At 45.2% G+C, this 12990-nt stretch overlaps 1 protein-coding gene across 6 annotated transcripts in view; it reads right to left on the bottom strand.

Annotated features, from left to right (window-relative positions):
* Window positions 1–12990, bottom strand: part of slc39a14 (solute carrier family 39 member 14) — a 46381-nt gene that overhangs the window by 13569 nt on the left and 19822 nt on the right. For 5 of the 6 annotated variants that reach the window (XM_045695336.1, XM_045695338.1, XM_045695340.1 and 2 more), the window contains exons 4-6: window positions 12752–12929; window positions 6434–6603; window positions 5016–5138 (exon numbers count right to left, since the gene is read on the bottom strand). In XM_045695336.1, coding sequence (XP_045551292.1) covers window positions 5016–5138; window positions 6434–6603; window positions 12752–12929 — 471 coding nt within the window. Of the gene's footprint in view, window positions 1–5015; window positions 5139–6433; window positions 6604–7925; window positions 8096–12751; window positions 12930–12990 lie in introns of all 6 variants that reach the window. The other variant, XM_045695341.1, reaches the window with a different exon arrangement.

Genomic DNA, 12990 nt, shown 5'->3' with positions numbered 1-12990 from the left:
AATACCCCATCATGACAAAGTGAGAGAAAAAAAACTAAAACAAAATATAAAGCAAATTCATTATAAATGAAATACAAAAATATCTAATTTATGTAAGCGCACACACCTCTGGGTCAATACTTTGGAGAAGCACCTGTAGCAGCAAGTACAGCTGCAAGTCTTTCTGGGTAAGTCTAACATGCTAACCAGACAGCACTAGCACGTGTCTCCACTTGCGACATGGCGCGCATGCTGGTTTTGATCACCCACACCAGACGCGATCGGGACACGCAGGTTGAAATATCAAAACGAATATAGTTGGTTCAGAGTTCATTTGGGGACAGGTTGAAAAGCAATAAACATTTATGGCAATTTAGCTAGCTAGCTTGCTTTTACAAGCTAATCTGTCCTGGTATATAAACATTGGGTTGTTATTTTACCTGAAATGCACAAGGTCCTCTACTCCGACAATTAATCCACACATAAAAGGGTAAAAGTTTGTTTCTAGTAATCTCTCCTCCTTCAGACTTTATATGGCATTTGGCCACCAACTTTAAGGTGCATTACCACCACCACCTGGACTGGAGTGTGGACCTCAGTTCATCTTTCAATCACCCACGTGGTATATGCTCCTAAAAACCAATGAGGAGATGGGAGAGGAAGGACTTGCAGCGCATCAAGCATCACAAACAGAAACAAGTTATTTTTTAGCGCCTGGTTAGGCGCTGGTTGACATGCGCGAGCATGTGCAATGATTGAATAACATGCATGTGTACATTTATTCTGCAGCACACGCGACACGAGCGGTGTGGTCAGCAAGTCAGAGCTTTAAACACCTGTATTGTGTAACATTTGGCCATTATTATTTTCTAAATTCTTCATGCTCTGTCAAATTGGTTGCTAAACAACCATTTTCAGGTCTTGCCATAGATTATCAAGTAGATTAAGTCAAAACTGGGCCTCCCGGGTGGCGCAGTGGTCTAAGGCACTGCATCCAGTACTAGCTGTGACACCAGAGATTCTGGGTTTGAGCCCAGGCTCTGTCTCAGTGGTCTATGGCACTGCATCCAGTACTAGCTGTGACACCAGAGATTCTGGGTTTGAGCCCAGGCTCTGTCTCAGTGGTCTAAGGCACTGCATCTCAGTGCTAGCTGTGACACCAGAGATTCTGGGTTTGAGCCCAGGCTCTGTCTCAGTGGTCTAAGGCACTGCATCTCAGTGCTAGCTGTGACACCAGAGATTCTGGGTTCGAGCCCAGGCTCTGTCTCAGCCGGCCGCGACCGGGCGCGACCATGGGGCGGCCCAGCGTCGTCCGGGTTAGGCCGGCAGGGATATCCTTGTCTCATCGCGCACTAGCGACTCCTGTGGTGGGCCGGGCGCATGCACGCTGACCAGGTCGCCAGGTGTTTCCTCTGACACATTGGTGCAGCTGGCTTCCGGGTTGGATGTGCATTGTGTCAAGAAGCAGTGTGGCTTGGTTGGGTTGTGTTGTGCTCTCGACCTTCGCCTCTCCCGAGTCCATACGGGAGTTGCAGCGATGAGACAAGACTGTAACTACCAATTGGATACCACGAAATTGGGGAGAAAAAGGGGTAAATAATTGTTAAAAAGATCAGGTCAAAACTGTAGCTCGGCCATTCAGGTAAGATTCACTGTCTTCTTGGTAAGCAACTCCTGTGTAGATTTGGCCTTGTGTTTTAGGTTATTGTCCTGCTGTGTTTCTCAGTGTTTGGTTGTATATACTATTTTTATTCTGTACAGGCTTTTTTCTTTCACTCTGTCATTTAGGTTAGTATTTCGGGACTAACTACAATGTTGTTGATTCATCCTCAGTGAGTCCATAGCGTTTTATCAGTAAGTCTATCGGTGAGTCCATTAAACTCTAAAGTCCCCATTACAGACTCACCGGCAGAACGCTACAGACTCACCGGCAGAACGCTACAGACTCACCGGCAGAACGCTACAGACTCACCGGCAGAACGCTACAGACTCACCGCTTTCTCTTGTTGTGCTCTTTACAATGAACACATGACTGGCTCAACTGTTCTGGGGAACTACAATGTGCTTCATAATGTGACAGGTGAAATGAAGAACAATCTGCTTAATCTAGTGTATTGCACAAATTGACTGCAGTTATTAACTTAAAAAGTTGATACAAAAATGTATTAACCATCCCATGGCTTTTTTCAAATACCCCGGTATACCGACCAAGCCTAATTCAATGTCTGCTTTTTTTTTTTTTTTCCTACCCACCAATAGGTGCCCTTCTTTGCGAGGCACTGGAAAACCTCCCTGGTCTTTGTGGTTGAACCTGTGTTTGAAATTCACTGCTCGAGTGAGGGACCTTACAAATGTGTGGGGTACAGAGATGAGGTAGTCATTCAAAAATCATATTAAAACACTATTATAGCACAGAGTGAGTCCATGTAACTTATTAAGTGAATTTGTACTCCTGAAATTAGGCTTGCCATAACAAAAGGGTTGAATACTTATTTTATTAATTTGTTAAAATAAAATAATTATTCCACTGACATTATGGGGTATTGTAGGTAGGTCCGTGAAAAATACATCTCTATTTAATCCATTTTAAATTCAGGCTGTAACAAAACGTGTTAAAGGTCCAGGTAGGTGAATACTTTCTGAAGGCATGTATGTGAACTTGTGTTGCAGGTGTCTACTTCACCTCAGGCTGTCTTAACTACACGTGTAATTCTGAATGTGTCATTGACTCACATCCAAGTAAGGTCTCCTCCAATCGACACAAAGCAAACAGACCCAACAACACCCGTCTGACGTTATCATCCCAGATGCATTAAGCAGAGGCAACATTCCACACCCGTTTCAGTTGAAGGCCAACTGTTCTGTTACAGGTCATAAAGCCAACGCCCTGATAAACAAGCTAAACCAGCCTCCACTGATATGATTTTATCCACAAGGTCACAATGCAAACCGTAATATCTCTCCAATCCATCTAAAGAGCGGATGCTTATCGGTGTGTGTGAAAAGCCCTGGTCGAGACTAGTGGATGTTTATGAGCACCATTGAGCCCTGCTACAGAACAAGATTTCTCAACCTAGTCCTCATGGAAGTTGGAATACCAGTCTTCTCACATTTGTTCAGTTCCAACATCAGCACACCTGTTTGAACTTGCCAAACAGGTGTTACGATAAATTAGTTGACGAGTTAGTCTCGTGTTGGCACAAATATAGTAGATGACTGTTGGTCGTCAAGCCTGGGTTCAATGGGCTGAGAAACGCTACAATATGGTCAGGTGTATAGGGTCATGTCTATAAGGTTATAAACTCAGCAAAAAAAGAAACGGCCCTTTTTCAGGACCCTGTCTTTCATAGATAATTCGTAAAAATCCAAATAACTTCACAGATCTTCATTGTAAAGGATTTAAACACTGTTTCCCATGCTTGTTCAATGAACCATAAACAATTGATGAACATGCACCTGTGGAACGGTCGTTAAGACACTAACAGCTTACAGACGGAAGGCAATTAAGGTCACAGTTATGAAAACTTAGGACACTAAAGAGGCCTTTCTACTGACTCTGAAAAACACCAAAAGATAGATGCCCAGGGTCCCTGCTCATCTGCGTGAACGTGCCTTAGGCATGCTGCAAGGAGGCATGAGGACTGCAGATGTGGCCAGGGCAATAAATTGCAATGTCCATACTGTGAGACACCCAAGACAGCGCTACAGGGAGACAGGACAGACAGCTGATTGTCCTCGCAGTGGCAGACCACGTGTAACAACACCTGCACAGGATTGGTAAATCCGAACATTACACCTGCGGGACAGGTACAGGATGGCAACAACATCTGCCCGAGTTACACCAGGAACGCACAATCCCTCCATCAGTGCTCAGACTGTCCGCAATAGGCTGAGAGAAGCTGGACTGAGGGCTTGTAGATCTGTTGTAAGGCAGGTTCTCACCAGCAACAAAGTCGCCTATGGGCACAAACTGTCGCTGGACCAGACAGGACAGGCAAAAAGTGTAATTCACTGACGAGCCGCGGTTCTGTCTCACCAGGGGTGATGATCGAATTCGCGTTCATCGTCGAAGGAATGAGCGTTACACCGAGGCCTGTACTCTGGAGCGGGATCGATTTGGAGGTGGAGGGTCCGTCATGGTCTGGGGTCGTGTGCCACAGCATCATCGGACTGAGCTTGTTGTCATTGCAGGCAATCTCAACGCTGTGCGTTACAGGGGAGACATCCTTCTCTCTCATGTGATACCCTTCCTGCAGGCTCATCCTGACATGACTCTCCAGCATGACAATGCCACCAGCCATACTGCTCGTTCTGTGCGTCATTTCCTGCAAAACAGGAATGTCAGTGTTCTGCCATGGCCAGCGAAGAGCCCGGATCTCAATCCTATTGAGCACGTCCGAGACCTGTTGGATCGGAGGGTGAGGGCTAGGGCCATTCCCCCCAGATATGCCTGGGAACTTGCAGGTGCTTTGGAACTGGCAAATCTGGTGCAGTCCATGAGGAGGAAATGCACTGCAGTACTTAATGCAGCTGGTGGCCACACCAGATACTGACTGTTACTTTTGATTTTGACCTGGTAGTCCTGGTTCCAAATATGGTAGTTCAGGGACACATTAATCCATTTCTCTTAGTCACATGTCTGTGGAACTTGTTCAGTTTATGTCTCAGTTGTTGAATCTTGTTATGTTCATACAAATATTTACACGTGTTCAGTTTGCTGAAAATAAACGCAGTTGACAGTGAGAGGACGTTTCTTTTTCTGCTGAGTTTATAATGCATGTGCAGTACATAACACTTTTCTGGTTTCTGACCAATCCCAATAGGTTCACACATTAGTCACACATTTGCACCAGGCAAACAAATGTCATGTTTTTGCAAACGTGACATTTAAACCCCTTGAACCCTTAAACCATGCAAAAACAGACGGGGTGAAAGAGATGACATATGTCATGTTTGTCATCCTTATGCATTTTTCAGTCATTTACCTTGCTGTACCCAATGCAAATACCAGCAGAAGTTGTTGAACGTGGACTCACCTTGTCCTTCGGTTTGAGCAGCATCTTGAGGACCTTCTCAGTGAAGAAGAAGAGGTAGAACCCACCAAACACCACCGTGGACTTAGACACATAGTTGTCCACCATAGGGTTAAAACCAAATGCCTAGGCAGAACAACATACATAGTTAACTAAAACTCATCAGTCAAATTGGTTAATAACAAAGGTATTACATCTGACTGTGAAAGGATGTGTAAAAATATAACTTGGCTTGATTGAACAAGCTAGGGACTATTACATGGGAAGAGTACCAATTATGGCTGCGTCATGAGTCAGCACAATTGAAGCTGAACATGTCAGTTATGACCATTTTCTCGCTCTACATCGAGGTCTCTGACCTACTGTATGTGTTTATATGTGGCATTGGGAATGATTTTCAGTACATAGCATTTATTTAAAGATTGGTAATACCAATCCCTAACTTCACACGGTCAGTGTTCTTTTATAAAATGGTATGTGAACAATACTAGGTGACAACTAATCTCAGGAAGTCAAGTGTTTGAGTAAATTCTCCCTGGTATCTTATTGAGACTATGGGGGAAAGACATAACAGCCCCTGGCTGGAAGGACAGGATACTACAAATGCTAGCCAGATTCTCTCCTCAAGGACACAGTACCAGGATATAAACATCACCAATATAAATACTGTTTAGAGCGCTATCAACTGGCAAAATACTGCTTCAAGCATTTAAAAGGCAGACATTGCATCTATATTTCACTGTAATCAGCACATTAGCTAACACCTTGGGCTGTTTGTCTGCTAAGGTAATCTGTGGCCTCGTTCCAAATATGGTAGTACTTTTTATCCAACTCTGCCATGTTGGTTTGTGATCATGTGACAGCTGATATGTGATGGGCTTTCTGGAGCAAAATGGACCCAGGTGGATGAGGTGAATTTCTATTCCAGCTAAGAATAGCCTAAAGCTACAGATACTATTTTCCTCAGTGTTTCCCCTTTCCAGGAAGGCCCACCAGCAGCTCAACGGGTCTGCTTTTCAGAATCACATCGGGGGCAATAAAGTGACACTGTTAATTAAGTGGGTGGTTCTCCTAATTAATCTACGGGCCGGTCATGACCGTAGTAAGTCTGGTTCCATTTGGGCTGAGGGCTGCTTGAACGGGGGGAACATCTGAGGTAGTGGATCACATCCCATTTGCTATATAGTGCACTACTTTTGGCCATAGCCTCAGCCAAACGTAGGGCACTATAAAAGGAAATAAGGTGCCAGAAGTAGTGCACTACATAGGGAATAGGGCACTGAAGTATTTCACTACATAGGGAATAAGTTCCTGAAGTTGTTCAACAAATAATGGAAAGGGTGCTAAAATAGTGCACTACATCATGAATAGGATGCCTAAAGTAGTGCACTACGTAGGGAATAGCGTGCCCTTCACACTACCTCTGGGATGAGCTGAAACAGGGCGTTGGAGTAGAGGGTGCCAATGGCCAGGGCTATGAAGTAGAGCAGCAGACGCTTGTAAAAGGTTTTCCTCATGAAGGGGACCACACTGGCCCCAACCAGCGAACACAGAGAAATGAAGGTCACACACAGGAAGCCATAACCCCAAACTGACCATGACCAGGGGGTGAGAGAGGGGCGGAAAGATAGATCGAGGAGAGAGGGAGAGAGAGGGGGAAGGGGGACCAAAGAGGAGAGGGAAAAAAAGGAAAGAAAGGGGAAAATTAGTTCAATTAACATCATGAAATCATTAAAGATATTATTTTGGGCAGTAGAAGGATTAACCTGAAAACACCAGTTAATGTCAGCCCTGAAGAAAGTAATCACATCATCCTCAACAGTTCTGATCCCAGAGAACAGGAAATGCCCAATCAATGGACACTGACTGTCTATTCACAATCCATGTCCATTCACAGACCTGTGTGTGTGTGTGAGAGAGAGAGACCACTGTATGATGAGGAGACACCATGATTTGTTTCCCATCAGACCAGTGTTCCGACCCCAAACAGCCTGTGATTAAGAGATGAGGGAGTAATTATGTCATCGCAGATCAGAGGAAGCAGAATCCTCAGGCCTTCGTGATGCAACCTGGAACCACTGGCGCGGTCAAACAATACAGGAGGTTATTAGGGAGTACGCAACGCAAGACCGATCAGATAAAACCAGAGAAAAATAGGGACAGGGAAGCTTGGAACACACACACACCATTGTCTTTCAGGCCAGGTGTGTCTACTCTGCACCACTCCACTAGCTAGCTGCTAGCTGCCCCAGGGCATGGTGTGAGCTCCTGCTGGCTCATGGCAGACAGACTAAACAGTCCCACTGCCTGAGAGCGTAATTTAATTTTTTAGACCAAATTCACCAATCCTCTTTTGAGAAAGGGGGTAAAGTTGTGGAACACTGGGAGCAGCAAATACCCACTTGGCCTGGTTTCCCCTGAGGTGAGCTTAGAGGGGTACGAGGCACTGTGCAGCCAGCCAGCCAACCAGCCAGCCAGCCTCTCTCAAAGGAGAACCAGTCTCACAGATGGCATATATATATATATATATATATATATATATATATATATATATATATATATTCCACAGCCAGCGAAGACTGCAGAGTAGCCAGACCAGCCCGTGTAGACTCACACACAGATGACAGAGAGAGAACAATCGGTCCAGAATTCCAGTAGCAGAGAAAACCACTGAAGCAACTGTAGAATCACAGTAGCTCTTTGATGACCACTGGTTGGCTGAACACGACAATTCCCAAGCTGCTAATTACACCCCCAGGAAGAGACAGAAGGAAATGCCCAGGAGGAGGTGAAGGATAGAGAGAGTGCTGTGGTCGGTGGGGCATGTTTGTTAAGGGAGTATAGAGGGAGGGGATTGGGGAGAAATCTTTTGTTGGTGACTTTTTCCCAACAGGGGATTGATGGATACCGCACCTCTGGCAAGAGCTGGAACACAGCGGTGGAGTAGAGCGTTCCGATGGAGAGGGCGATGAAAAACACGAGCGCCCGGCGCATGTGACTCGTCCTCATGAGGGGAACCAGGAACACACCGGTGAGAGAGAAGGCACTGACCAGGGTCACACTCAGAATAGAGAAACCCCACACTGATGGGAGAAGAGGAGGCACACCACACACCAAAGAGAGGGTTTGAAGTGAACACTGAAGAACACGTGCCGTTTGTTTAATATGACAATTACTCTGTGTGCTGTGACAATGATCACAGAGGACTGTGACTACAGGAGCAGCAATGATCACAGAGCACTGTGACTACAGGAGCAGTAATGATCACAGAGGACTGTGACTACAGGAGCAGTAATGATCACAGAGGACTGTGACTACAGGAGCAGTAATGATCACAGAGGACTGTGACTACAGGAGCAGTAATGATCACAGAGGACTGTGACTACAGGAGCAGTAATGATCACAGAGGACTGTGACTACAGGAGCAGTAATGATCACAGAGGACTGTGACTACAGGAGCAGCAATGATGACAGATCGTGTGTGTGATGTCTGAGGGGGAGGTATCACAGGGCGGTATGGAGGGGAAATGGGATCAGTGGAAAGGGAAGGGGGAGGTATCACAGGGCGGTATGGTGGGGAAATGGGATCAGTGGAAAGGGAAGGGGGAGGTATCACAGGGCGGTATGGTGGGGAAATGGGATCAGTGGAAAGGGAAGGGGGAGGTATCACAGGGCGGTATGGAGGGGAAATGGGATCAGTGGAAAGGGAAGGGGGAGGTATCACAGGGCGGTATGGAGGGGAAATGGGATCAGTGGAAAGGGAAGGGGGAGGTATCACAGGGCGGTATGGTGGGGAAATGGGATCAGTGGAAAGGGAAGGGGGAGGTATCACAGGGCGGTATGGTGGGGAAATGGGATCAGTGGAAAGGGAAGGGGGAGGTATCACAGGGCGGTATGGAGGGGAAATGGGATCAGTGGAAAGGGAAGGGGGAGGTATCACAGGGCGGTATGGTGGGGAAATGGGATCAGTGGAAAGGGAAGGGGGAGGTATCACAGGGCGGTATGGAGGGGAAATGGGATCAGTGGAAAGGGAAGGGGGAGGTATCACAGGGCGGTATGGAGGGGAAATGGGATCAGTGGAAAGGGAAGGGGGAGGTATCACAGGGCGGTATGGAGGGGAAATGGGATCAGTGGAAAGGGAAGGGGGAGGTATCACAGGGCGGTATGGAGGGGAAATGGGATCAGTGGAAAGGGAAGGGGGAGAAGTGACATTGTGGAAAGGTGCAGTCCACATGTAGACCACATTGCGGTGGTGTTGAGTATAAAACTCTTGTAATGTAAATGAAGAGTTAAGAGTTTCCTTTCAGCACACAAAAAACACCTGTATCCTGTGGGAGAGGAAGATTGGTTAACTTTGGTTGTGGTGTGGATTTCAGAAGTGACAAGGTCTGTAAGAAGAATTTAGTTTATTAATTCGACCATTTAAAAAAACAAGCACACATAAAACTTGAAAAAGCCATACATGCACATCAGTAAAATCATGGAGGATAACAAAGTCTGGGACTTATTTCCATTGTGGTCCTCTTAAAACAAGGTGACTAGGCAAGATCCAACACTGTTGAACACAGTATGACAGAGAGATAATAAAACACTAAAACGAAGAAGAAGAACCAGATCCAACACTGTTGAACACAGTATGACAGAGAGATAATAAAACACTAAAACGAAGAAGAAGAACCAGATCCAACAGGGTTGAACACAGTATGACAGAGAGATAATAAAACACTAAAACGAAGAAGAAGAACCAGATCCAACAGGGTTGAACACAGTATGACAGAGAGATAACAAAACACTAAAACGAAGAAGAAGAACCAGATCCAACAGGGTTGAACACAGTATGACAGAGAGATAACAAAACACTAAAACGAAGAAGAAGAACCAGATCCAACAGGGTTGAACACAGTATGACAGAGAGATAACAAAACACTAAAACGAAGAAGAAGAACCAGATCCAACAGGGTTGAACACAGTATGACAGAGAGATAACAAAACACTAAAACGAAGAAGAAGAACCAGATCCAACAGGGTTGAACACAGTATGACAGAGAGATAACAAAACAAAGAAGAACATCTCTCTCATCATTGCAGTGACATCATAAGGTACGTTCAAATGGACACAAAAGACAAACAGTTTTTGTTGACTTTATTTTTAAAGCAGGGCAGAGAGGATGTGTTGTTCAAACAGGACTAGACAACTACGGTGTAAACACTTGAAAGGAATTGATCCATCCCTCATCCTTGTTTGAAGAAGCGTCGCTGACAGTTACATCCTGAGTCGTGTGGTTAGAACATGACATTTTACGTTTGAGTAATTTAGTGGATGTGGTTATCGACAGCGACGTACAAGTGACTTACAATTAGTGCACTCAAAGTAGGTCAAACCACCACATAACCACAAAGCAACTTCGGCCCGTCCTCCTTAGAATTTTTTTACCGTAACCTTTATTTAACTAGGAAAATGATAGTGTAACCTGCAAAGAAGAGGGAAACATTTGAAGGACGGACCAAACCCTCCTTCCCTCTGCATAATGAACGCACATCGTCTCAATAGGAAGAAGTCATCTTCAAATACAGTGCGTGAAACCCTAAACAAAATGGGACAAGCACAAATCTTGGAGCAAAACAGAGACGGCCATTTCATGAACAGAGACTTTTAAAAGGAGGGCAATAGGACACATTGAACAGACGTCACTCTGCCCCCACTGCAGCATCCCAGCAGCAGCAGCTAGTGGCACCTCAGCCTGAGTCACAGCTGGCCAAATACCCTGTCCCAGACCTGGGTTCAAATACCCCGTCCCAGACCTGGGTTCAAATACCCCGTCCCAGACCTGGGTTCAAATACCCCGTCCCAGACCTGGGTTCAAATACCCCGTCCCAGACCTGGGTTCAAATACCCCGTCCCAGACCTGGGTTCAAATACCCCGTCCCAGACCTGGGTTCAAATACCCCGTCCCAGACCTGGGTTCAAATACCCCGTCCCAGACCTGGGTTCAAATACCCCGTCCCAGACCTGGGTTCAAATAGTATTCCAAATCTTTAAATATACTTCAGCTGTGATTGAGCTTGCCTGGCGCAATAGGGCCAATGGAATCGTTTCAAAAGTGTAAACCATGCCATCTACCACTCCAGGTTTGGCTTAAGCAAACACAATAGATTTCAAATACTATTTGAACCCAGGACTGCACTGGGGAGAGTGCTCTAGACATTAGTGGAAGATGAGTGAAAATGTATCTCTAGCCAAAACACATCCTGTATCAATGCTTCTCTTGACAGAAATGAGGACACAGAAAGGGAGAAATACCATAAAGAGTGAGAGTTTTTTAAACATCTTCTTGAACATCATCCAGATTAATCACTAACACCATCACAGGTCAGAGTTCTCTTCCACCATGGTCAGTTCATGTGTTAGAATCTTTGCAAATTGCAACTAGAACTGTTAGCTGGTATAGAGATGAGAGGCAAGGCATATCGACATTGTTGAGTTTGGTTTCTAAAACACCACAGAAACAGAATAGGTAGTACCTGACACAGTTCTAAAATCCTCATGACTTTCTACAACGAGTTAGAATGTCCTTTCTATGTACTGTAATTCTAGGTGCAGTGGCCCAGTGGGAGGATCACACTAGTTTACTACATTCTCAAAGCCTGTCATTAACAGTCTTTTTATACCCACCAGCTACACCAGGGTCAACTTAGACTGGGCTCTGATGAGAACTAGCTAGTAGCTAATGTTCTTGTTCGCATGTTAAATACGGCTAATTTATACGGAATAAAAGTAAACTACACCCTAAAAGCACCTGTACAAAAGCCTAGGCTGCAGCCTACATACATCCACAACACAAGCGCCTAGATTAGAACCAGATACTAAAATGGCTTCCAGAGTAACAACAAGGACATCCAGTTACATGGCCTGCCAACCTCTGATGTCAGCAGGCTGAGAAGCTGTGGGCAGTGTGAGCCAGATCGATCCAAGATGGAGGTGCCTTTACGTATCATCTGTACCTGCTAAGAGGATTCTGTACCTAGTATCTGCTGACTGTGGCATTCTAATAATGGCTGTTCTGTGCTAAAGTGGACCAGGAAGTACGAGATGTTGAAAGCTAGAGGAGAAGCATAACCAACTGCCTTTGAACCTTCCTCTGAACTTCATACTGCAGACCAATTCTAACCCACAACAGATTCCTAGAGAAGAGGAAATTGCATTGTTCTCATGAAAACGTCTTGGAGAAAGTTTAACATAAGACAATCCAGTGGAAAATGGTTGCCCTTGTTGTGTCACATCTGGTGACTAAACTGCCTTGATAAACAGAATGTGAACAGTCAGCAGTATAATGTAATTGCAGTACAGGTACATCAAATCAAAGTTGTCTAAAAATGAAATGCGGATAAAACACGTATATAAAGTATGTAGAAAAGATAATGGAGGTATATATTCTTTATAAGATCATCTTTACCTAAATAAAAACTAGTCAGGGAGAATCTAAAATTCCCCAAATGTCATTACATGGGTGCCCCACTGATTTTGTTATGCTTGAGTCAGACAGCATCACAAAACGGCATTAACCATGGCAAAATGTGTAGAATTGCAGGAAACTAGCTTTATAAATGTATTTTTGTTGTAATTATTTTTTTACAGGACGGTCTCAACCATTGGCTACGACCACTACCATGCCCTCCCCCTTTTACGTAGAAACACTACAAATGTATTATGGAAAGACAATAGAAGTTGAGAGGCTCACCTTCAGCAGCAGTGGGTTTGGAAGGCGGGTCTATGAAAATCTCCTCCTTTTTCTCCACCCCACAGGCGCCAGAGTCCAATTGCTGAAGCATGGTGGGGCAGAGCTCCTGTAGGCCACGCCCATCCAGACGAGACTGCTCGTTCATACTGTAAACTGCCAGCGTGTCTCCAGGTAAGCACTTTGGAGGGAAAAAGGCAAGCCGTCACACACACACTGACCACAAAAAGAAACCCCAATCA

The sequence above is a fragment of the Salmo salar genome, chromosome ssa15 (genome assembly GCF_905237065.1).
Source record: "Salmo salar chromosome ssa15, Ssal_v3.1, whole genome shotgun sequence".
NCBI lineage: Eukaryota > Metazoa > Chordata > Actinopteri > Salmoniformes > Salmonidae > Salmo > Salmo salar.
Note: the sequence above shows the minus strand (reverse complement) of the source record. Positions and strands in the feature narration are given on the sequence as shown.